Source organism: Petaurus breviceps, unplaced genomic scaffold (assembly GCF_028583685.1).
Source record: "Petaurus breviceps papuanus isolate PSGF00001 unplaced genomic scaffold, PetGlider_PUasm1.0 128, whole genome shotgun sequence".
Classification (NCBI taxonomy): Eukaryota; Metazoa; Chordata; class Mammalia; order Diprotodontia; family Petauridae; genus Petaurus; species Petaurus breviceps.
The window spans coordinates 2,265,483-2,290,674 of record NW_027185664.1 but is presented as its reverse complement, the minus strand read 5'-3'; the positions used below and the strand labels follow the sequence as shown (position 1 = coordinate 2,290,674).

Below are 25,192 nucleotides of genomic sequence, written 5' to 3'. Positions count from 1 at the left end.
GATACTACTACTTCATGAAGGATAAAGACAGAAATAAAGGTCTCACACACAGAAAAACATTTACAGTTTTTGTGCAGTAAATAATTGGAAGGAAAGATAATTAAATGAATAAAGAACTGGAAAAAAAAAGTGAGCGCCCATTGATTGGTGGTGTGGCTGACCAAACTGGCATATAAATGTGACGAAATACTCTTGTGCTTTTAGAAGTGGCAAATACGAGGAATTCAGAAATTCAAGATGACTTGTATGAATTTAATTCAGAGTGAAACCAGGAAAACAACAAGATGACTACAAACATGTGAAGAAATATAACACCAAAAGGCTTCAAAGTTACAATCAACAGAGACACCAACTGCCACTACAGAAAACACTCAGGGAATGTTGTAGATCACACACGTGGAAGGGATAAACCATATCATACAGCATGGCCCAATTATTTCGGTAACACATGTTTTGTTTTGTTTTTTTAAACCCCTTGCAACCTGGTTTCTATTCCTACCACTTGACTGAAACTAGTCTCTAAGGATGCCAATAATTTTTTTCATGGCTTTATTCAGTGACCCTTTCTCAGTACTCACCTTTCTTGATCTCTGTCACATCTGACAATACTGTCCATTCACTCCTTCTGGATACTCTCTTATGTCTTGGTCTGCATGACTCTTGCAATGGTTTATCATGGTTTGCTTTGCCATGGTTCTTCACATTTGTTGGGTCAATACTCAGATTTCTTTGCTAGGGTATCTTCCATGTTTCACTTCCTACGTATGAATGTACCGCATGGCTCTATCCTGGGCCCTCTCTTCTTTTTCTCTTGGTGATCCTGTCAGTTGTCCTGAACTTAACAATCTCCATACACGTGACTCTCCAAAATATACACCCAGTCCTCATCTCTCCCATGAGTTCTTGTCCAGCATTTCCCAATGTTTGCTGCACATCTCTAGCAGATGTCCCATATGTATCTCTAACACATTTCCAAAACAGATCTCATTATCTTCCCCTCTAAATCCACCCTTCCTCTTCCTCTTCTAACTTCCCTATTTTTGCGGAGAGTATCAACATTCTCCCTGTCACTCTGGTTTGCAAACTAGGAGTCATTCTTTACTTTTTCACTACCCTCCCCCCCCAATATTCTATCAGTTGTCAGCTGTTGTCAGAATTATGTTATCAGAATCTCTTCAAATTACCTCTTCTCTCTACTCAAATCACAGCCAGGTTTTCACTATATTTCACCTGCACTACTACAAAAGTCTTCCAAATGATCTCTTTGCCTCTAGCCTCTCCATAAACCACTCTCCACACAGCTGCCAAAATGATATTCCTAAACACACACCAAATATTTCCAGTTCAAAAAGTTTCAGGAGCTCTCTATTGCCTTCCAGAAAAATATTCAACTTTCTCTAGCACTTAAATGCCATCATAATTTGGTTCCATTTTATATTTCCATGCTGATTACATAGTATTCTTTCTCATATACTCTATGCCCCAAATAGGTCAACCCACCAACAAACCAATCTAAGGGAGAGATGGAAGACAGCACGTGCCAGACAACTTTAACTACCGATCCCATCAACCACCACCTCGCTCCAGACTCTGATTTCAACATCCAAGAATCCTGAATCCAAGAGCCTAGGGATTAGCAATGTCTCTCAATGCTTCCAGCCTAGACTCTCCAGTCATCGTCAAGGGAAGCAATCACTTTGGAGAAGTCACATTCATCACCTCCTCCACCACCCACTGTTGACAAATTGTGAAAACCCCAGAGTGGCAGAGCACCCCCCCCCCCAACCACCAGTCTTGTTTCCAGCTTGCCCCCCTCAGCCACTATCCTAGGAAGCAGCCCTTGTGGAGATAAGAGGTGACAACCCCTCCTGGTGCTTTCATTCCACCTCCTCAGCAACCACAGCTACCAAAGATGGGGATAAGAAAGTTCTTAACCACCAAAATCCCTGGCAAGGTCAAATGGCTCAACCTCAGTAATATCCATAATTTTATCAGACATGTCATATATATAATGTTATATATTTAGTGTATATATACATATATGTACATGTGTTATGTGTGTATATACACCCCCCCCAAAAAAATTTTATTAGTAGAGATAATACTAAAGAAGACATTACTGAAAAATGGGACCTTTCCCTCTGACTTGCAGGTGTTCTCTCTTACTTGTGAATTACTCCCCTTAGAATGTGAGCTTTCTGATTAGCACATTCACAATACTGAATAAAGAAAGAGCTGAAAGAGGAAACTTTTACTCAGATAAAGTAATTTATAAAAGCCAAGTTCATACAACCAGTACCTGGCAGAGAATGGCCTTCTGAGCACAAATCAGAAAATCACTGGCCAATGATAATGATGTTTTAAAAAGGCGAACAATGAAACATTTTTTTTTAAATCATCACAGCATGGGTCATTTTAATATTGTTCTACTCTACTAGGCTTTTTCTGCCCCATGACTTCACCATCATGGACATGTACGTATTCTTGCTAAGAAGTACTGGAAACTCCTCAGAGCAAGGACTCTGTTCTATTTATCCCCCAGGAACCTAGCATAGGATCCTGAACAATGTGTGCACTTATCTATCTTTCTATCTATCTATAAATTTCTTTAATTCAACTGAAGCACGGATCTGTAACCTTCACCTCTTTGGCTACACACTCCCCAAATACCTTAGCATTCAACTAAGATAAACACTAACTTCCTAACTCCCAAATACCAAAATGAACTTCAATATTCATTTCCCCAGTAATGATGTCCTGTGCTATCTACAGTACAGAAAAAATAGCTTAAAGAAGGGAATAAAAAGCCCATTCTCACAACTCATGTTCTAAGCTCCTGGGCTGTTTTCAGGAGGCCACCCAGGCACCAATTCTTCCAACACATAAACCATCTGTTTCCTACTTTTCTACACAACTGATTTTATAGTGAGGGGGAATTTGTTACTAAAAATGACTGAAGGATTTTAAACCTTTTATATCCACTGATCTGGGACAAGAACTCTGGGGCTACTGACTCTAAGCCTTTTAAACAGCTAGTCATTTAACTACAGTCATATCCTTTTAAAAGGACAGAACCAAATTGTATCTACCTGACTAGATCCAATGCCAATAGTGTCAGGCCAAAAGAAAAATAAACCCAATATGAAAAGCATCTTCTTCAAGCATTTTGGTCAATTCAGTGCTTCTGCTTTTATGAACAAAAGGTTATTAAAAACCAAATGTATAACTTCATAAACGGTGCAAGGAGAAAAGTGGATTTGAATTCAATTTCGACACTTAACTAGTTGTATGACTTTGGTCAGATCACTTAGCCTGTCTTAAACCACTATTTTCCCTCATCTGAAAAATGGGGGCAACACCTGCAGCACCCACCTCACTTTATTGTTTCAATGCTCAAAAAAGAATTATGTAAAATATTCTGCAAACCTTAAATTTAAATATACACTAGATAGCAGTAGTTCTACCACCATTTACCAGCTCTGTGATCTTTTCAGGCAGTTACACAACCTTTCTGGACCTTAGTTTCTTTATCTATAAAATGAGGGTGTATTGGACTATTTCCAAGATCCTTTTCCGTATGACAGTCAGTGAAAAGGGTAAGTCTAGTTACTGAAAAGCACCCCCAAACCTTCAGAGGTCTCAAACAGTTTCCTCATTAACAGCAGGTATCATTAAATCTAAAGATGTCAAAACTGTTTTGGCACCTCTGATCTGCACGAGAAATCCCCCCTACAGTTTCCCAACTGATAAGAAGTAACACTTATTTGAAGGTATAAAGAAGCAAAAAGCACCAGGTTACCAGTATAAGAGCTTTCAGAAAAATATTTTGAAGTAGTTCTTACAAAATTAAGCACTTTAAGGTCCTTGGCAGACAGACTCGGAACCACAAAAGCTTTATCTGAATAGCTCTCATGTGAATTTCTGATACTCTGACCAATAAAAAACAACTTAATATTAATTTAGCAATACCTTTAAAAACGGGAGAGAGGCCAAAATTTTGATTGAGTTCTCAATAATACATTTCCCCAGTTTGGAAGGTACTGAGGGTGGGGGTCGGTATTGCTAGGTCCTTTACCACTATAATCTAAATTATCTGGGTCAAGGAGAAACAAATAAGTCAACTGAAACACATTGAGGGGAAAAGTTATTAGTTCTGGTGTATTCTTCTGCTTAACTACTCCCCTTTCCTAAACTCCTTCAAAGGAAAAAAAAAAAATTAGCCTGCGGGCAGAGTTAATAAAAACCTAATTCATGAAAAGGAGCGCACTTGTACATGGGATTGTACTTGTTCAGGGACTCCTGGTCTCTGCTATATGTCTCAATGGACTTTACAATTAAAATTTTGATTCTAAGGAGCAAATTCAAAGCCTAACAATTGCCCTTTGAAGAGCACTTGAACAAAAATAGAAGCAGAGATAAACCAAAACTATTTTACTTATACATCAGAGTGCCTTTGTTCAAAGTTTAAGAGGATGCTGACCCATTCTAAGTGTTTACTAAGGAAGTGGTTATTTATTTTAAAAAATAAGATCTAAAAATAAGACTATTTTTCGCTATTCTACACTCCACCTAATACCACAAAATATTCAGTGTACCTTAAGAAAACTATATAAAAATTCTGGTCTTGCTTGGGGCCAGAAGTGAAGCCCCTGGCAAGACCATACCTATCTAATCATATAGTGCCACTCTCCCCTTCAAGCTGGTTTCATGTGACTCCAAATCACTCAAACAGAATTAACGTGTAATGCTACTTAGTAACAGAATGGGTTGTGAGTAACAAAGAGAGAAATAAGGGTAGGAAACTTCGCAAACCTGGAGCGATTTGTCTTCGAGGTTCAATATATCAAGAATCCAAGGTTACAATGGTAAAAGTGGTACCCCATTCCCCAACAAATATAGACTCCAAACCATTCACATCCTAGACTGCACACAAGAGGTACAGTGGTGGAAAATGGATCATCTTGCAGGAACTACCTGCTGAGGAGCTTGGCTAGAACAAGAGACCATTCAACCAAAGGTGGAACTTGTATCAAGTGCCTGATAATACAATAAAAATACAAGGTATTTTTTCCAGGCTGTGAGGTACAAAGATGCTCTCCAAGAGGGAGAGCTGAGGGGTGTGAGGCTGGCACCATAATACTCTTAAGATCTGCAAGGTGCTCCATCTCCTTTGAACCTCACAATAACCGGAGGAGGAAAGCACTCTGACTATCTCTATTTCAAAGACCCCCTGAGCTGCCTAATAGGGTCACAGAGCTCGGAAGTGCTCTGGGGCAGGATGGGAGGTGGGATCTTTCTTCCACTGGGCAGGGCCAGACTCAAAGCCTCTGCAGCTTGGCAGTACCTGTGGGAACCTGAGCTTCAGGGATGTAGCGTCACTCCCAAAGTCTCTCTGGTCGAATTCAGGCATAAGAAAGCCTAAAGGATGGAAGCCCACAGTCTCTAGCAGTAGAATTTGCTATAAAACTTCTGCTTTGAGAAGGGTAAATCAACCAGGAAAGAAATGAATGGAAGTTTCAGGAGGCAAGTGACTTGGGGAAGCGGAGGGAGAGAGCTGTGCTTGACTGGGGACCGAGTAACACTGCTGGCGGCGGGGGTTCGAGGGGAGAGAGCGCAAGGCGGCCAGGAGGAGCGAGGCCGGCGCTCGAAGAGCAATGTGCAAGGTCCAAGAGCGTCCGGAGGCTCTGCGGAACCGCCCCAAAGCGCGGGCAGCCTCACCGGGGGACGCTCGGCGAGCCAGCAGGAAGGTCCTAGGCCGCAGTCGCCGCCCTCCAGCCCGACACCTGCGGCCCCGCACCCACGCCCGCCCGCCGGCTCCCGAGCACCGCGTCCCAGGACGCCCGGGCTCCCGCACCCCCGCCCTTCCCAGGCTCCAGTCCCGGGAGCGCTCCGCTCACCTCGGGGCGCACGTAGGAGACGAAGGACGGCTTGGGCGCCCTGGAGCCGCCGCCGCCGCCCACGCCTTTCCCCAGCATCTCACGGCCCTCGGGAGCTGGGCCCCGCGGGGGGAGCAGCAGCGGCAGCAACGACAGCGGCGGCTCGTCTCCCAAGCTCCGGCTGCTCGGGCAGGGACAGCCACCAGCACCAAGTGGCGGGGTTCCCCTGGGCCCTGGCGCCCGTATCCGGCTCCCGCCCATGGGGCTTTGGGCGCGCCCACCGATCGGCCCCTCCCACTCCTCCCCCTTCCTTCTGGAACCCTCCCCAAGGCCAGAGACCGGAGACCACGCCCCATCCTTGAGTGCCCCGCCTCCTTGGGGCGATCTAGCTTCCATGATAGGGTGTGCGGTACCGCCTTCCGTGAGTCCCTCCCTCAGACCCCTCTCTGGTTGGTTAAAAACATCTTACCTCTTCGAACGCAGAGGCTCCTCCTTTAGGGAGCTTGAAGAGATGTCTTCACGGACCAATAAGCGAACTATACTACTTGAGGCCTCCGCTGATTGGCCAACTTTCGGTCTCCAAGCGGGCGTTCTCTAAGTTGTGGCTAGCTTCTTTCTTGCTGAATTCCAACTGGGCTTTGTAGCTGCCGTTGCTCTTTGCTGTTTGTTTGTTTGTTGCTGCTGCTGCTGCTGCTGCTACTTGGCGTTTCTACTGTTCGATGCTGCCGTTGCTTGCCATTTTTTTCAAGTAGGGTGTAATTTTCTCCAATGAATGCCAGATAGAAGGTACTGCCAGCTGTGCACATGTGTATTGCCTTTTATTGGGTATACTTAATTTTTGTGCTACAAATAGCCCATACCATAGTAGTATTTTACTCCTAAAATGACTACTTTACTATTAAAGTCTTGTACTTTATTTTTCAATTAACAAGGCCCCCTCCTCCTCGTTTACCGCATTTAAAAGAACAGGAAAACCCCATGTAATATGCATAGTTAAGCACAACAAATTCCCATATTGTCCATGTCCAAAAATGCATGTCTCATTCTGTATCTTGAATCCATGACTCTGTCAGGAGGTAGCTTGGACGCCTTACCATGGATCCTTTAAAAATCTGTGGTTGATCATTGCATTCAGTGTTACTTCCGTGTAATTTGTTCACCTGGTTCTTCTCACGTTATTCTCATATACGTTTTTCAAGGTTTCTCTGAAGCTATTCCTCTTGGTCATTTCTTATGGCACGATACTATTTCATTATGTCCAATATGCCAGTATAATTCAAATCCTTTCTTACACATTTACCAGCTGCTAGACTATGATTAAAATTCAAGTTGTGAGGACCAAATGAGATTAACAGGTACATTTTTGCAAACTTTAAAGCACTATAATGAATTTGAACTGCTTAAATTACATTGATGGGCAACTCCCTAGTTTCTACTTCTTTGTTAATAAATTGGTAGTTCATTTAGACAAAAACAACAGCAAAGCAGAGGTGGTTGTAAATCACTTAAAGCCCAAGTCAAATGCTACCTTCATAATGAAGCCTTCCTTGATAACTTAATTCAATAAAAACCCTACCCTCTTTATTTCACATAGCTCTTAGTTTTGTGTCTCTGATGCATTTACCATATGATACTGCTTATTGTGGTTATTAGCATTTCTGATGCATCTTCCTCTCAGTCCAGTATAAATTCCACTAGATGTGACCATATTTTATCGAATATTTTTTATTTCCACCAACACTTACCGTGTTTCCCCGATAATAAGACACTGTCTTATTAAATTTTTTGGACAGAAAAACACCAGAGGGCTTATTTTCAGGGGAGGGCTTATTTTAATGAACATTGACAGCAATTTTAATAAACAGGTAAATGTGAACAAAATAATGTACCTTTATTCAATAATGAATTCAATAAAGAACAGGATGACGCACTCACTGCTGCAGCTCTGATTGGATGCAGCTTGGAGTGCGGCGTGCGTTTCACCGGGGGGTGGGGGGGGACGGTGCATACAGAGGGTACCGTCATGTAGCGTGTAGCGCAGGGGATCACCTTCACTACAGTAGCAATCTCAATAGGGCTTATTTTCGGGGGAGGGCTTATTTTAGAGGAATCTTACACAGTAAGGGGAGGGCTTATTTTCGGGATAGGTCTTATTATCGGGGAAACACGGTAGTATAGTGCCATTCATAGAATAGGTGCTTTTAAAAAGTTTGTGGGACGAATAAGTGGATGGAGGATCAGTATTAAGTTGCTTTATTAACAGCAATTGGTAGCTATTAAATACCTTCAGAGATAATAGGCACTAAACTATGCCAATAAAAAGAAAAGTAAACATGGTCCCTGCGCTCACAGAGTTCACAACCCACGCTGATCATGACTGACTTTTCTCTTTTTTTTTTAATTTTTTTTGAGCAATCAGGGTTAAGTAACTTGCTCAAGGTTACACAGCCAGGTTTTTCTGAGTGTGGTGCTGAGTGTCTGAGCCCGGGATTCAATCTCCAGGTCGTCCCAACACTGGAGCCGGTGCTCTTACTCGCTGAGCCACTTGGCCGTCCCTGACTTTTCTCTTTTTTTAAGAAAAAAATTCAGTCTTTAATATTTTCTGTTTATAAAGAATATCACACGCCCCCAGGATCCCTTCCCTCTCCTACCAGAGGGAAAACAAAAAAGAAAAAGTACCGCCATTTTCAGTCTAGTAGTGTTTATGTCTGTCTCTTTTTTTCCCTACCAGAAAAATTGTTCATGTATGTGGGAGATAAGAATAAAATCTCCCCCCACTGGTTTGGAAGTGACCTTGGGTTCTCAAAAATCCTGCATAGCAGCAGCTCTGCGAGTTCCTGCCAAAGCAAAACAACTTCAGTACATCCTGACAACAGACTGTGACCAGCCTAACAGGTTTGGAGAGGCTTGTCACTAAGCTGACCACAGGATAATGAGTTTTACAGTCACAAAGAGGAACATTTGACAGCCTCTTGGAGGGGGCTGCATTTAGCGATGAAATCATACATAGGGGTTTTTGAAGACTTGAAATAAGTAACAACATATGATTGTGATATACTTTATACCTTTCAAGGTGTTACCATAATCAATATTTTATTTGTTCATAGAATAACCCCATGATATAGATGGGGTAGGTATTTTACCCATTTTATGAATGAAAAAAACTGAAATGGACAAAAGTTATGGATGAAAATCATACAGTTAATTTGAGGAGTTTAGGATGAAAATATTTTCAGATTACATTTCTGCTACAGGATGGCTATCCCATTTAAGCCTTCGTGAAGGTTAGTCCCTTATGTTGGTGATCAAGACAAGCTAAATTAGCACTGTGTTCCAGGACTTAATATATGTTGAACTGACAATATATATGTCATCTCCCTCAGCATCCATTTGTGGCAAGGTTGGGTCAATGGCTATGAAACTCCAAGCATAACAACCACAGCCAAGATAACAAAACTATAGTCCAATGGATAGAGTGCTGGACCTGGAATCAGGAAGATCCATTTTTCTGAGTTCAGATCTGTCTTTAAATACTTACTAGCTGTGTGACCCTGGGTAAGTCACTTAATCCTGTTTGCCTCAGTTCCTCATCTGTAATATGAGCTGGAAAAGGAAATGGCAAACCACTCCAGTATCTTTGGCAAGAAAACCCCAAATAGAGTCATGAAGAGTTGCACATGACTGAAAACTGGACAACAACAGCAACATAATCTATGAAGAAAATCTTGAAGAACACACTGATAAAGCTAGAAAGTTAACAAATCCAACTCTTTCTTTATATGGAAATTGAGAAAATTAAAGCACAGATGATAATAATAATGACTTTCATTTATATAGCATTTTTGAAAAGCAGTGTGCAATTATTGGACAGAAATTCTGCCAGCCTCGGAATCAGGAAGACTCTAAGAAAAAGCAACTTGGTATAGTGGAAAAAATGTTGAATTTGGAGTTAGTTCAAATCCCAGCTCTGCCCCTTTTACTTGTGTGACCTTGGACAAGTCATCTGACCTCTCTGGGCCTCAGTTTTATCATCTCTAAAATGAAGGAGTTATACTAGATGATAATAATAATAGCTACTATTTATATAGCACCTAGGCTTTACAATTATCATGTTGTTTGATCCTCACAATGACCCTGTGACGTAGCTGCTATTACTACCCCCATTTTACAGATGAAGAAACTGAGGCAGAACGAGGTTGTGATTTGCCCAGGGTCATACAGCTAGTATGGATTTGAAGATGAACTTGAAATCCCATCTTTTGGATTCTAGGCTCAATGCTCTCTGCATATGGTATCACCTTGCCACCCAGATGTACCTTAGATAATCTGTAACATATGTTCCAGCTCCAAATCTGTGATTCTATGATAAGATTTGGGTTCAAATCTTACCTCTGACACATACTAGCTTTGGACAATGGAAGTCACTTACTTTATCAGGACACTATGCAGCTCTTTAAGACTGAGTTGGAGACAAATTGCCAGTTTGTATCAGTAGAAGGAGTTTCTACACTGGAGTTCCTTTAGTTCAGTTGCTCAGTCGTGTCTGACTCTCAGCACGACAGGCTCTTCTATCCAAAAAGTCTGTCTAAGCTTATGGGTGTTGCTTCCATGACGCTCTCTGTCCATCTCAACTTTTGCTCTCCCCGTTTCCTTTTGCCTTCAGTCTTTCCCAGCATCAGGGACTTTTCTAGTGAGTCCTGTCTCCTCATTACGAGGCCAAACTATTTCAGCTTCAGCTTCAGTATTTGACCTTCCAGTGAATCGTCTGAGTTATTTTCTTTAAGTGTTGACTGATTTGATCTCCTTGCTTTCCAAGGAACTCTGAAAAGCCTTCTTCAGTCCCACAAAATCAAAGTGTCAATTCTGAGGTTCTCAGCTTTTCTTATAGTCAAGTTCTCACAGACATACACTGCTACTGGAAAAAACATAGCTTTGACTATAAGGACTTTTGTCAGCAAGGTGATGTCTCTACTTTTTAGTGTGCTGTCCAGATTTGCCATTATTTTCCTTCCGAGGCTGTTGTTGAGTTTTTTTCAATTGTGTCCAGCTCTCTGTGACCCCATTTGGGGTTTTCTTTTCAAAGATAGTGGACTGGTTTGCCATTTCCTCCTCCAGTAGATCACCTTTTGTCAGAACTCGCCCCTGTGACCTGTGCGTCGTGGGTAACCCAGGATGTCATAGCTCATAGCTTCACTGCTATCACAAGGCAGTGATCTAGAGAGGAAGTTCCTTATACAAGGAAATCATAGAATAGGAGATGTATATGCATGTATATGTTTCACATGTGTAAAAATTTAAAGTACTATATCTGTGTGTACATATATACATATAACTTTAGAGACATTAGTCAACAAGTGTTTATTTTTTAAATATTATTTTATTTTTTCACCAATTACATGTAAAGACAATTTTCAACATTCATTTAAAAAAAAAAATTGAGTTCCATATTTTTTCCCTCCCTTGGCCACCTCCGCCTTCCCTGAGACAGCAATTTGATATAGGTTATACATGTTCAATCATGCAAGGCAGATTATCATATTAGTCATTTATTAAGTATTTATCAAGGACTAACTGTGTGGCAGACACTGTGGTAAATGCTAGGGATACAAAGGAAAACAAAAATTCTCTCCCTGACCTCAAGGAGCTCACAGTTTATTGAGGGAGACAACATGCAAACAATTAGCCAATTTCAGAGAGGCTTTTACACAGAACATATCTCTATCTCTGTATGTATAAGTAAATATCTATATCTGTATTTATCAAGATAGAGATATCTTGTGTGTAATAGAAACCTCTCCTATATGTATATGTGTATATATGTGTGTGTGTGTGTATGTTTACGTACATATACACATATATAGGTATATTTTTTCCTCCGGTTTTTGTTGTAAAAACCACCCGCCCTTCCCCCACCCCTGGGAGGAACTAGGAACAACCTCTAACAGAAACAAAGCACAATACAATCCTCTAAGATAGGTATTACAGGTAATATCCTTATTTTACACATTAGAAAACCAAGTCCCAGAGTGGTTCAGTCACATGACCAAGGCCACATAACTAGTAAGTATCAGAACTAAGACCATGACCAGAACCTCAGTTTCCTCTTTCTTATTTCCACTTATTCTCGCGTATTACTTCACCTTACTCTCCATGCTAAAATACATTGGACAGCCAGGAATTGAAAGAATTTAAAGCCAGCCACTTGTGTAGACAGTTCTAACTCAAGACCAAAAGCGATCCAAAGGACACTTATGACCTGACCCCAGGGTGTTCTATAATCAGCCAGTTGGAGTGGGGGAAGATGGGTCGTGTTCCATCTTTCCTGAGATAGTGGGCTGTTCAGCTTATCTCCAATATCACCCTACCAGTTCATATTCCTCACAGTTCCCCACTTCATCTTCTCCCATCACTATGTCTCTCCTGAGTTGGGCATCTGACCTTCAGGGCAGTTATCACCTAACTGTTGCCCAGATATCCACAGAAATAGCTGCTTAGGTGTGATTAGAAAAGTCTCCCTCCCCTACCAGCATACCCACCATTACCCCTCAGGTCACATCTGCTGTAAGTGTCCTTTAGAAGGTATCCCTTAGAGAGTGTGCCCAAGAGCAGGGAATGAAAAGAACCCCATTTCCCTCTTTTTGTTTTAGGTGGGATAGAGTGAGTCACATCGTGGATAGTTCGTACTCTGCATTGAAGAGCTCATTACATCATCTTTCCCCCCCTAAACCCATACTTCTTCAAAAGTTCTCTGTTACTACTGAGGGCATCACCATCCTTCCAGCCTCCAGGTTTTTTACTTCAGTGTTTTCTTCAATTCCTCACCATCCCATAATCCATATCATAATGCAGTTGCCAAATCCTGCCATTTCCACCTCGACATCTCTCCCATCTTTCATCTCTGTTACTCGCACAGCTCTCCACCTTGTTTCAGGCCTTTATCATTTTTCATCTAGACTAGCTGGTCACACTGCCTCAGATCTCTCACTCCTCCAGTCCATCCTCCACAGGGCTGCCAAAGTGATTTTCCCGAAGTCTAGCTCACACCATGTCATTCTCCTAGTCATTGAACTTCAGTGACTTCCTATTGATTCTAGAAACAAATATTACTTCATCTTCATCTCATCCTTTTAAAATTCATAGTTTTGTGTGAGTTTTATAATATACATAATTATTAGGGAAATACATGCATATAATTAATAAGTAAACATACATGTTGGAAGTACATGTTCAAAATTTTTTTCCAAATAGGAATATGCAATCAGAAAAGTTTGCAAAATACTGATCTAGACTGTTCAGTGGCAATTCTGTTAGGAAATTGTGTTGGTCAGCTCCTGTGGAGAATTTTCCAACTACTTGCAAAATTCCTGTTATGTCAGATCAAAGAATTCATCTATTAATAAACACTGCTGGTGGCTTTGAGATTGGAAAAATTTTAATTTGCACACAATAGTTTGGGAGGGATTTGGGATCACTGAATCCTCTTGATGCTGTTCCAGGGTTCTCTAGGTGAAGTATAAAAAGCACAAAAGGAAGAATATAAAGACAGTATCTTCTCTCACACAAGAACAAGTTATACACCTAAGCAAGTACAGTATTCCATTTCTTTTCACACATAATTGAGTCTAAAAGGCATTAGTGGCCACTCAGATCAGGAGACATCTTATGTCTTATGCCCATTCCCTTGGATACCCTCCCACATCAATGAAGCCTAGTGAGTTTTTATAGGTTGTTGATCTGGGTCTAAAAAGACCAGGCATCGGTAAAAGAGAGCAAGGACTCTAGATCAGTTTATGTTTGTTGAAATTTGTTTAGAATTTTTAAAAATTCAAATGCAAAACTAAAAAGAATAGAGTGAGATAATACTATAGTTTGGATTTCCAGAGGCTCTTGAATGCCTCTTTCCCCAAGAATCATGTTTATAAATACTATCATAATTGACCATTTAATTGTAGGATGGGCCCAGGCACATTTCAGGAGGTTTTTCTCATTCTCTTCTCAAAGCTTCCACAGGGGAAACCTGAGAAAATAGGATCATTGATCTCAGATCAATAGTTCTTGAGATGGAAGGAACCTTAGAGGTCCTCTGATTCAGTCCAGTTATTTTATAGATGAGAAAACTGAGGTCCACAGAGGTTAACTGAATTGTCCAAGGTCACAGAGGTTGTGGGGGGCAGAAATTTGATCCAGGATTCATGACTTTGAGTTCCTCACTCTTTAGTTCATGCCACTTAAATTCATGGTACATTCTCTGTGCATTGAAACCAGCATCCCTCCTATAAACATTCAGTTCACAGTATTGTGAAAGAGTTTCAGGAAAAAAAGAGAAAAAATAAAAACATAAATTTTTGAATCAATGATATGTATTAATGAGTCACAGTCCTCAATAGAAAAGCTCATTTGGGGTGGCTAGGTGGCACAATGAATAGAGCACCGGCCCTGGAGTCAGGAGGCCCTGAGTTCAAATCTGGCCTCAAGACACTACACTTACTACCTTGGGCAAGTCATTTAACCCCAATTGCCCTGCCTCCCCCGCTCCAAAAAGGAAAAAAAAAGAAAGAAAACCTCATTTGGTACGCTCCTTCTTCTCTTACAAATCCCTGCTGGTCAGGGAAGGGAGTGAGGAGAAGCTTTATGGCTATTTCTCATGGTATTTCCAGCTCTGAAATACCGTCAGCTAGTCTACCAGTTTCTCAGACATCAAAAGGATGTTTCATGTTTTTATGCTATCTCCCTCTAACAAAATGAGGGCAAAGGCCTCTAAAGTCCTCAGCTGATTGATGCCACTCTCTCCCCTGTAGCCTCTTCTTCATCTCATCCCTCTCTCTCTCCAAATTACCAGTTACCCATGATCATGCAGTCCTTAGGTTGGACAGTTTTTTTTTTCCTCAGTTATTCAAAAGGGGAGAAGAGTTGAAAGTATCCCAACAGTCACTATATGTATATACAACACTGTTGGGTTAACATGGTACTGGCAAAGAATTGGAGGTGCCATATGAGTGAAGGTTACAGGTAACTGAAAATTACCCCCTTTAGTGTAACTTTTTTAAAAATTTAACTTCTGATAAAAATCCTTCTGAAATGGTGATCCGAGGCAGACCCCTGCTACATTTCCAAAATATCTACGTACATATTTCCACATGTCCATATGCATGTCTATTTTATATTTCCCTAGCTTCTTAAACAGTACACTGAGCACAGCTGAGCCTCTTGGTGACTTGGAGTTATCACTGAAAAAAAAATGTCTTGTGATTGAAACTTAGTAATGTCCCCACAGACTGCTGAAGGTAGAGGAATGTTTGCCTCTACTCTAAAAGGTTACTACCCTTTTGCAAGTCTACCTTTTGCAAGCTTGCATTTGCTTTTGTAGTTTTCCATATCCTGTCCTTACTGTCAGGCTGTCACTTCTCATGGCTGTCAGCGTTCCTGTCACCAGCACACTTCCTCTCCCTTCTAATTTGTAGCATCTCACGTACTGTGGTGTGGAAAACCAGATAGAGAAGCTTGTTAGAATTATTTCTAAAAGAAGAAGATGTGGAAAAACAAAGTAGACAAAAGACACATATTGCCTAGATTATGACATGCATCTGGACAAGCGGTTCATCAAATTGATCAGTCCTGTTAGTATCTTAGAGGAATGATGCAGCTTGGCCAGGAAATGAGTAGGAGGAAGAGATCATGCAGCTTTGCATTTTGGAATTTGCAGTGTGCTTTCAAAGATATACATTTGCTGTGAGTCAACATTCTCCAGCTAACATTCTATAGTAGTAAGTCACAGAACAGAAAAATCTCACAAGAATGAAAATTGTAAACAATTCAAAGGTCAGCAGAAAACTCCTAATCAATGCAAGCAGGTTACAGAGTGCCTGTTCGGTTCAGCCAGCACTTACTGTGCTAGTTGCTAGAAATAATAAGACAAAACCAAAATTATCTCTTTCCTCAAAGAAATTATCTTCTAGAGGAGGATATAATGTAGTCACAGGTGACTAAATGTAAAGTATATGCAAAATTATAGAGGGGAGGCATCAGAAAAGACCATATATAAAAAGTAGAACCTACGATGAGCTTAGAAGGGAAGGAACAGGGATCTCTGCCATGGAAAAAGTGAAGGAGATAACCTTTACTGAGGTTCTTGTTGATGTTTATCCTTCATTCTTGAAGAAGACCAATGAGGACCAATCAGGAAGGTGATGTCTTGATTTGCAAGTAAATTGGGTTTAAGTGAGGCAGGGCTGTACAAAGCCTCATTCTATCATCTGGAGCACTCTGGGCCCAGTGGCAAGATACAGATCAGGACAACTGGAGATAGCCCTGGACACAGTGGGAGACCTTGGCCTTTTTAAGGTAAGGTCTTTCCCAGGTATCTGTTTGTCTGAGGCAATGCCCATTCAGTGATTAAGGCCAGGTAAGAAATGAGGCCAAAAAAAAAATGGCCTCTTTTACCTACTTAAAAAAATATCTGGGAGAAGACCCTCGGGTTTTCTGGACAAAACAGAGACAATTGCTATATAAGTTCACTGAGCCATCAAAACCCAAACAATGACCAAGTGAGGCTTGGGTTGAAACCTATTGTGGCCAGTCAGTGAGAGCCAGAGTGATTTGGGTGTAAGGCATGGTCAGGTAGCTTCATTTGAATCCCTATAGGTTTTATCAAAGCCTGGGTTTCCAATGCTGTATTTCAAGAAATCATAAATGAAACTAAATGGGGCAAAAGAGTTAATTGTCCCAGTTTTTAAATTTTTTTTCTTTTCTTTTTATGTGATTTCATTAAGATTTATTTATTTATTGGTCTTTATTAATTTGTTTGTTTACTTTTAGTTTACAAGATTCAATTCCACAATTCCTTGAGTTTCAAATTTTCTCTCCCTCACTCCTCTCCCCCCTCCCCCCCCATGACGGCACATAATCAAGTATAAGATCTGCAAATACCTTTACGTTAGACATTCGTTAATCAGGTTATAAAGATGGATTGTTCCAGATGGAAGGAAAATGGTAAAGAGGAAACACAACCAAACAAGAAAAAGAAAAAGATCAGGCAGTTTACTTCAATCTGGATTCAAACTCAGTTCTTTCTAGTTCTTTCTCTGGATGTAGACATCTCACTCCACCATGAGTCTTTTGGGATTGGAGATCCAGAATCTTTTTTTTTTCCCAAATGCTTTATTAATTTCTGGTTTACTTCATTCATTTCCACCAGATTTTGGGTTACAAATTTTCTCCCCGTTTTCCCCCTACCTACCTCCCCAAAATAGCGGTCCCCCAGGATATCCCCTCCTCTTATTTTCCAATTACATGTAAAATAGTATTAATAATAGTATATATATATATTATATTTTAAACATTTGGTTTTAAAACTTTGAATTCCAGATTCATTCCCTTCGTCCCTTGTCACCCACCCTTACTGGAAAGATAAGCAATTCAATATAGGTTGTACATGTGTAGCTAACGCAAAACATTACCATAGTAGATAAATTGTAGAAGACTGATTATATTTCCCTCCCTCCTATCCCATCTCCCACTTGATCTGTTCTCTACTTTGGTCCTGCCCCTTTTCAAAAGTGTGTGCTTCCAACTGTCCTCCCCCCAATCTGCCCTCCCTTCCATCATTCCCCCTCTCATCCCCTTCCCTTCCTTCATTATATTCCTCTCTCACCTCTTAATTTAACCTTTTAAATATCATCCCTTCCTATTAGATTGATCCTGTGCCCTCTGTGTATACCTGTAAACATATATATATATACATTCAGATATGTAATCATACACCTACATACCCTCTGATAAAGACCATAAATAAATATATATACACACACACACATTATAAATATATATATATATATTTCTATTTTCTTCAACTATTTTCATACTGAGAAAAGTTTCATCAGTTACAATTATCGTTTTTCCATGTAGGAATGTAAACAGTTCAACTTTGATAAGTTCCTTATGATTTCTTTTCCCTGTTTATCTTCTCATGCTTCTCTTGCTTCTTGTATCTGAATGTCAAATTTTCTATTCAGCCCTGGTTTTTTCTTCAAGAATACTTGAAAGTCCTCTATTCCACTGAATGACCATATTTTCCCCTGAAACATGATAGTCAGTTTTGCTGGGTAGGTGATTCTTGGTTTTAATCCCAGCTCCTTTGCCCTCCAGAATATCATATTCCAGGCCCTTCAATCCCTCAGTGTAGAAGCTGCCAGATCCTGGGTTATCCTGATTGTGTTTCCACAATATTCAACTCATTTCTTCCTGGCTGCTTGTAATATTCTCTCCTTGATCTGGGAATTCCAGAACCTGGCTGTAATATTCCTAGGAGTTTTCTTTTTGGGATCTTTTTCAGGAGGTGATCGGTGGATTCTTTCAAGCTCTATTTTCCCTTCTGGTTCTAAAACATCAGGGCAGTTTTCCTTGAGAATTTCTTGGAGGATGATTTCTAGTTTCTTTCTTTGATCATGGCTTTCAGGTAGTCCAATATTTTTAAATTATTTCTCCTGGATCTATTTTCCTGGTCAGTGGTTTTTCCTATGAGATATTTCACATTGCCTTCTATTCTTTCATTTGTTTGGATCTGTTTAACAACACCTTGATTTCTCATCGCCACTAGCTTTCCTTCACTCCATTCTAAATCTGAGGGAATGATTTTTCTCAGTGAGCTTTTGAGATTCTTTTTCCATCTGGCAAATTCGGCTTTTTAAGGCATTCCTCTCCTCGTTGCCTTTTTGAGCCTCTTTTGCTATTTGAGTTAGTCTGTTTTTTAAGGTTTTATTTTCCTCAGTCAGGCTGTTGACTCTCATTTTGTAATTTTCTTGCATCGTTCTCATTTCTCTTCCCAATTTTTCCTTCACTTCTCTTATCTGCTTCTTAAGGTCCTCTATGACCTGTAACAAGCTCGTATTTTCCTTTGAAGCTTTTGGTGCAGGAGTTCTGACTTCACTGTCTTCCTTCTGTTCCATGCTTTGATTCTTTTTGTCCCCAAAATAGGAGTCTAATGTTGCATTCTTCTGTTTGCTTTGCTTCCTTTGCCTTGTCATGTTGCTACTCAATCACTTGACTTTTGGGCTTTTTGCGACAGTAGGACTCTGACACCAGACAGGGGAGCTTCCGTCCCAAATGCTGGAGTTTTCTCAGCTGCTGGAGGTATTAGTTGGGTGCCCTCTCTGAAGTCTCCACATGCTCTGGCAAGCTTGTTGCACACCCCAGGACCCTAGACTAAAATCTAGATCCAAGCAGGTTAAAGCAAGAGCGATTACTCCTCAGACTGGTCACTTGGTTCCCCTACACTCTGCGGGCCAGGAGCTGAAGCTGCACCATGGCAAAAGCTGACGCACTCCCAACTACTAAGTCCCAAAGTCCACACTGCACTGACCTCTCACTTTGTCCTTAGCATCTATGTGTTGATAATTCTGGAAACTGCCACAGCTGCTGGTGATCTGGAGTCCCTCCAGCCAGTGGCTGGTCAGGCTTGCCCTGGGGCTTAAACCTCCAGCTCACACAGGCCTGGGCTCAGCTCCCAGAGACTTGCACTGGCTGATTCCTGCCAGCCTGCCAGGCTGTCCTCAGTGGGAGGTTAGCTTCTCTGTGTCATTTTGTGGGTTCTGTGGCTCCAAAGTTTGTTCAGAGACCCCTTTTTCATGAATTGGGGAAGGTGAAGCTGGAGCCAGGTGGAGGTCCTGTTTCTACTCTGCCATCTTGGCTCTTCCCCCAGTTTTTTTTTTTTTAATGATGGAATAAGGAAGTAGGGAAAAGGAAAAAAAAGAAATCTAGCCCATAAATCCCAAGATATCTTGCTAGGTTTCATCAATCAAAATTAATATTCCTTTGTGCAGAGCACCCACAGGTAAGGGTATGATTTCCTAAGGAGGAGAGTAGAGGGAGAGAGGGAAAGAAGGAAGGAAGGGCAGAAGGAAGAAGCATTGTCTAACTGGATTTGGCCAGTTGGGTCCCCAGTAGAGGAGGTGGATTCCAAATTGAGGTGAATTGATCAAGTCAACAAGTCAAATTAACAAGCATTTCTTAAACACTTTACTAGACTGTGCTAAGTGCTGGAGATACAAAGAAATGCAAAAAATAGTACCTTCCCTTAAGCAGCATTCTAACTATGTACAAACAAGCTATGTACAGGATCAGTAGAAATAATTAATGGAGGGAAGACACTAGAATTAAGAGGGAGGGGGAAAAGTATCCGTATAAAGTAGGATTTTAGTTGGAACTTGTTGAAGTTGAAGGAAGTTGAATAGTTGAAGCAAGCCAGGAGGAAAGGAGGAGGGAAAGTATTCTAGGTATGGAGAATATCCAGAGAAAATGCCCAGGGCCAAGAGATGGAATGTGCTGTTCAAGGAATAGAGAAGCAGGAAACTCCTTGCTCAGGAGAGAAGACAATTCTTCTGATGATATTACTGTAATATACAGTAACTCTCCAGCATCAGAAATAGGTACTGCCCTGGTCACAGATGTTTTCTCTATGTGTGTGTTCTACCATTCCTGTTCCTGGGCCCCACAAATTTCCTACACTTGCTCCCTTTCCCACTAATAATATGATAACCTGTGCGAAAGGATTCCTATGCATATGGAAGAAATCTTTCTTGTCCTTTATGTGTTATGCTGACCTACAAAATATCTCAAATCTGGGAGATGTTTATAGTGATCCAGGTGTGAGAGATGTTCTGGGTGCTGTCATACATACATACATACATACATATATATATATATATATATATATATATATATATATATATATATATATATATATATATATATACACACACACTTAATGATCAACAGCAAATATGATCAAGAGAGCAAAAGAAGGCATACATTTTATATGAAATCCTTAATAGTTAACAAAGTACAACCAGATGAACAAATAACAAAAAAAGTGTTTTCTCTGTGTTCTAATTCTTCTGAAGTTCCATTACCATTGGCTCTTCTTTTCTTTTCTTTGTGTTTTATCATCCCTCATTAGAAAGTAAACTTTTTGAGGGTCTATCTTGCTTGCTTATGCAACCTCAGCATGTGGCACACACTACCTGGTATTAGTGAACTCTTAATAAATCCTTCCTTCTTTCCTTCCTCCCTTCCTTCTTTCTTTCCTTCCTCCCTTCTCCTTCCTTCCTTTTTTCCTCCCTTCCTTTTCTTCTTCCTTCCTTCCTTCCTCTATCTCTGTACCTCTTTATGTATGTATGTATGCATCCATCTATCATTTATCTCTAGTGTTTTACATCTATGCCCCAGCTCTGCAAAAAAGAGAGTGAAGTACCTCCTTATATCTTGGCTATAGTGCTAAGCTTGATTATTATTATTGCCCATCATTCAGTTTCAATTATCTTATAGTTCTTTCCATTTCCATTGTTGTAGTCATTGTGTATATTTTCCTAGTTCTTGCTTCTCTCATTTATATGTCCATGCTCCTTTATGTCCATCATAGTCATTTTCTATAGCATAGTAATTAATATTCCATTACACATATGTACCACAAGTTGTGTAACCCTTCTCTAGTCAGTGAACATATACTTTGTTTCCAAATCTTTACTGCTTCAAAAAAATTTCTTATACATGTTTTAGCATTTACAAGACCTCCTCGTGGTATATACCTAACAGTGGAATCTGAGTCAAAGGGTATAAACATTTTAGGCCCCCCCTCCCTTTTTAACATAATTCCAAATTGCTTTCCAGAATGGTTGAATCACTTCACAGCTACAGTCACAACATATTACTGTGCCTCTCTTTCCTCCATTTCCCCAATAATTACTATTCCTACTTTTTGCCATCTTTACAAATTTTCAGGTTGTGAGGTGAAACTTCAGAGTTCTTTTGATTTGTATTTCTCTTATCATTAGTGATTTGCAGCATTCTTTCATGGGGTTATTAATAATTTATAATTCTTTAGAGAGTCTTAAAATATTCCTTTTCAATAATACACCAGAATTTATTCAGTAATTTTTCAAGCAGTAAACAGAAATTTTTTTCAAATTTTTATGCTATTACAAATGAAATAGGTATAAATAGTTTGTATGGAAAAGCCTTTTTTTTGTGATTTCTTCTATATAAAGCTCTAGAGTCAAATACACATAGTTCCTTAACATATTTTTCACATCTAAATGTCTATTGTTCAATAAGCTCCTTGAGAACAGAGTTACTTATAATTTAAACTTTGTATAAATGCACTATTTGGATGTCATGTAGGAAGACTGTAAAGTATTTGTGGGCAGGGACAAATTCTGTAGCAGCAGATGAATGAGAGGGTAGATGCCCTCAAGTAATGGCACCCCAGCACCTGCTACAGTACTTTGCACATAAGTAGGTACAAATGTATTTGTTCAATAAAATCACTAGATAAACTCTCAAACAGTATTTATTACTTGAATGAAAATGTCCTGAGGTGGTAGAAGACAGAACAAGATGAGGTAGTCTAGTTAGGCTGAAACTCAGGGTTGACCTCTATAAGTTTCACCCTTTATTGAAGACCAGGGGGCTGAGTCTTTATATGTGGTGAATATGCCTCTGAATCTTGGGCTTTGGAACATAAGTGTGAGAATTTATAATCAGTACCACAAATTCTACCACAATCAAGATAAAACTGGTGAATCTGCCACTGCCCCTTCCCTTAGGCTGTCATGTTTTAAAGTTATCTCTGGTTTTTATTTAAACGTGGTTTCACTTAAAACTTTAAAGGGGGAAAGGGAGCATAGTATGGGTTGCTCAATATATTTCTCTTTCAAATGAGAGGCGATGTGACAGACCACTAGACCATGAATCAGGATATTTGGCTTTTCCACCTATGAGCTGCATGGTCTTAGGCAGGTCACTCACTTCTTTGGGTCTCATTTTCCTTGTCTGGACAATGAAAGAGTTGAACTCAATGATTCTTAAGGTCCCTTATAGCTTGTGAATATTTCTGTATTCTAGGGGCCTCAGGGAGAAGGAAAGTGCCCCTCTCATAGACCTCTCGGAAAGTGTCAGGAGGGCCAGTCTTAGCAGAGGAATGGAAACATTTTCTTTTTATTTTGTTTCTGCACGGTCTTGGCTTTTCATGCTGAAAAGAACATGGGAAAAAAGGATTGTAAGATCATAGACTGAGCCCTAGAAAAGAACCTGCTTATCCAGCAAAGCCACCGACATTAGATGTCTCAGCCAGGTACCTTCAGTATCTTCTGTCCCTGGGTTATTGTGACTCATCCTGAACTCAGCTTACTCCTTTACTCCTTCTTTTGTCTCTTTCCTCTCCTAGCTTTCTCTCTAAACTTCCTCTTCTCCTGCTGGTTTCTTAATAATCTTTAATGCCTTAACTCATAGCTTTCTGGTGGTCCATGACTCATCTTAACCTTGTAAGATAAAACCCAAGAAATGCACCCTGTTAGGTATGAATCCAGCAGTCCTTATATGATCTTCCTACAGTTTCCAAACAGTTTTTGATTTACACTTTAATCAGTCGTAAACTTACAAACTCTAATCAAAAATGCTAAGTAGCTAATGTGTAGTCATTGCTCAGTTAAGGTTCTCTCAGTACGTTCATTTGAGAAACAGTTCTCTATCCAGTCTTCAAGACAGTCTGTATTGTATCTTTTCTCAATATTTTATCTGAGAGACTGGTTTTCCCCAAGTAGACTTATCAGCCTTCCTTACACAAATATTCTTTTTCTGCCCCTCTAGCAACAAAACCATTAGGGGAGTATCTTACAATAAGAAGTAAAACCATATGTATATTGTCTGGTCTCTGTAATTCTGTGGCAGGCACCCTGCTAAGAACTTTTTACAATTAATACTTCATTTGACTCCCTGTAACAATTTTGTGGGGGAGATGCTGTTATTTTTATTTATTTATTTTTACCCTTTTACCTTTAAGGAACCTGAGGCAGGCAGAGGTTACATGATTTGCCCAGGGTCACATAATCAAAAAGCATATGAGGCCAGATTTGAACTCAAATCTTCCTGACTTCAGGCCTAGAACTCTTTCTATTGTGTCACCTAACTACCTATTTGATAAAACTACTGGAAAAACTGGAGATCAGTCTAGAAGAAAGTAACTATAGACCAACATTTCTCACCATAAATGAAGATGAGCTCCATCTGTATGTGATTCAGACATAAGGATAAATAAGTTAGAGAACCAGCCTTTAACCCTGTCCCCTTAGAACATTAGTATGAATCTCCATTCATCATTTAGTATGAATTCCTATTTCACTGACTTCTTGAAAGTCTCAGAGAAAGAACTTTAAAAAATGTTTTTATTGTGGGGAGGAGCAAAGATGGCAGCATAGAAGCAGAAAGACTTCCTGTGCTCCCCCCATAACTACCTCAAATAGCTATAAAAATGACTTTAAACAAACTTTAGGGCTACAGAACCCACAAAGTGACAGAAAGAAACTAACCTCCCACTGAAGACAGCCCAGCAGACCAGCAGGAAGAGTCGATCATAGTCGATCCCTGCTGGGAGCAGGGCCCAGCCCTGCATGATTCCGCGCTTTTAGCCCCAGGGTGGCCTGACCAGCTGCAGCTAGAGTGACATTTGGAGAGTGGATCACCGCAGCTGTGGCAGTTTCCAGAATTATCAACCCATAAATGCCAAAGACTAAGTGAGAAGTCAGTGGATTTTGGGAAGAGGAGGTTCGGGAGTGCAGTCCAGCCTCTGCTCCCAGGAGGGAGAAGTGGCTGAGGCCCTCCACCTGCATGACTGCTTCAGAGCTCGTGGCCTGCAGATTGTAGAGGGACCAAGTAACCAGTCTGAGGGGTAATCGTGCTTGCTTTAACCTGCTTGGATATGGATTACTATCTAGGGTGGAGGTCCTGGGGTGCATGACCAGTGTGCCAGAGCCAGTGGAGGCTTCAGAGAGGGCACCCAAATAATAGCTCCAGCAGCTGAGAAAACCCCAGTGATTTGGAACAAAGCTCTCCTCTCTGGAAGCAGAGTTCTACTGTGGCAAAAAGCTCCTAAGTCAAGTAATTGAGTGGCAACATGAGCAAGTAAAGGAAGCAAAGGAAGCACAGCTATCTGACTTTGGGGACAAAAAGGACCAAAGCATGGAACAGGAGGAAGCCAGTGAAGTCAGAACTCCTGCACCAAAAGCTTCAAAGGAAAACATGAACTGGTTATAGGCCTTAGAGGAGCTTAAGAAGTATTTTGAAAACCAAATAAGAGAAATCGAGGAAAAATTGGGAAGAAAAATGAAAATGATGCAAGAAAATCATGAAAAGAGAGTCAACAACCTGACTGAAGAAAATAACACCTTAAAAAATAGACTAACTCGAGCTGCAGAACCCACAAAATGACACAGAGAAGCTAACCTCCCACTGAGGACAGCCCGGCAGGAATCGGCCAGCACAGCGCT

The 25,192-nt window shown here is 40.5% G+C and overlaps 1 protein-coding gene and 1 long non-coding RNA gene across 2 annotated transcripts in view; one reads left to right on the top strand and one right to left on the bottom strand.

Moving 5' to 3' along the window:
* The window catches only part of LOC138171453 (myotubularin-related protein 12-like), an 86,807-nt gene extending 80,456 nt beyond the window's left edge, over positions 1 to 6,351 (bottom strand). The window contains exon 1 of the mRNA XM_069100958.1: positions 5,898 to 6,351. Coding sequence (XP_068957059.1) covers positions 5,898 to 6,272 — 375 coding nt within the window. The 5' untranslated portion in view covers positions 6,273 to 6,351. The remainder of the gene's footprint in view (positions 1 to 5,897) is intronic.
* Positions 6,352 to 6,524: 173 nt separating this feature from the next.
* LOC138171474 (uncharacterized) overlaps positions 6,525 to 25,192 on the top strand; it is a 22,406-nt gene continuing 3,738 nt past the window's right edge. Inside the window, exons 1-2 of the long non-coding RNA XR_011170896.1 lie at positions 6,525 to 6,662; positions 8,608 to 8,771. This is a non-coding gene — a long non-coding RNA (uncharacterized lncRNA). The remainder of the gene's footprint in view (positions 6,663 to 8,607; positions 8,772 to 25,192) is intronic.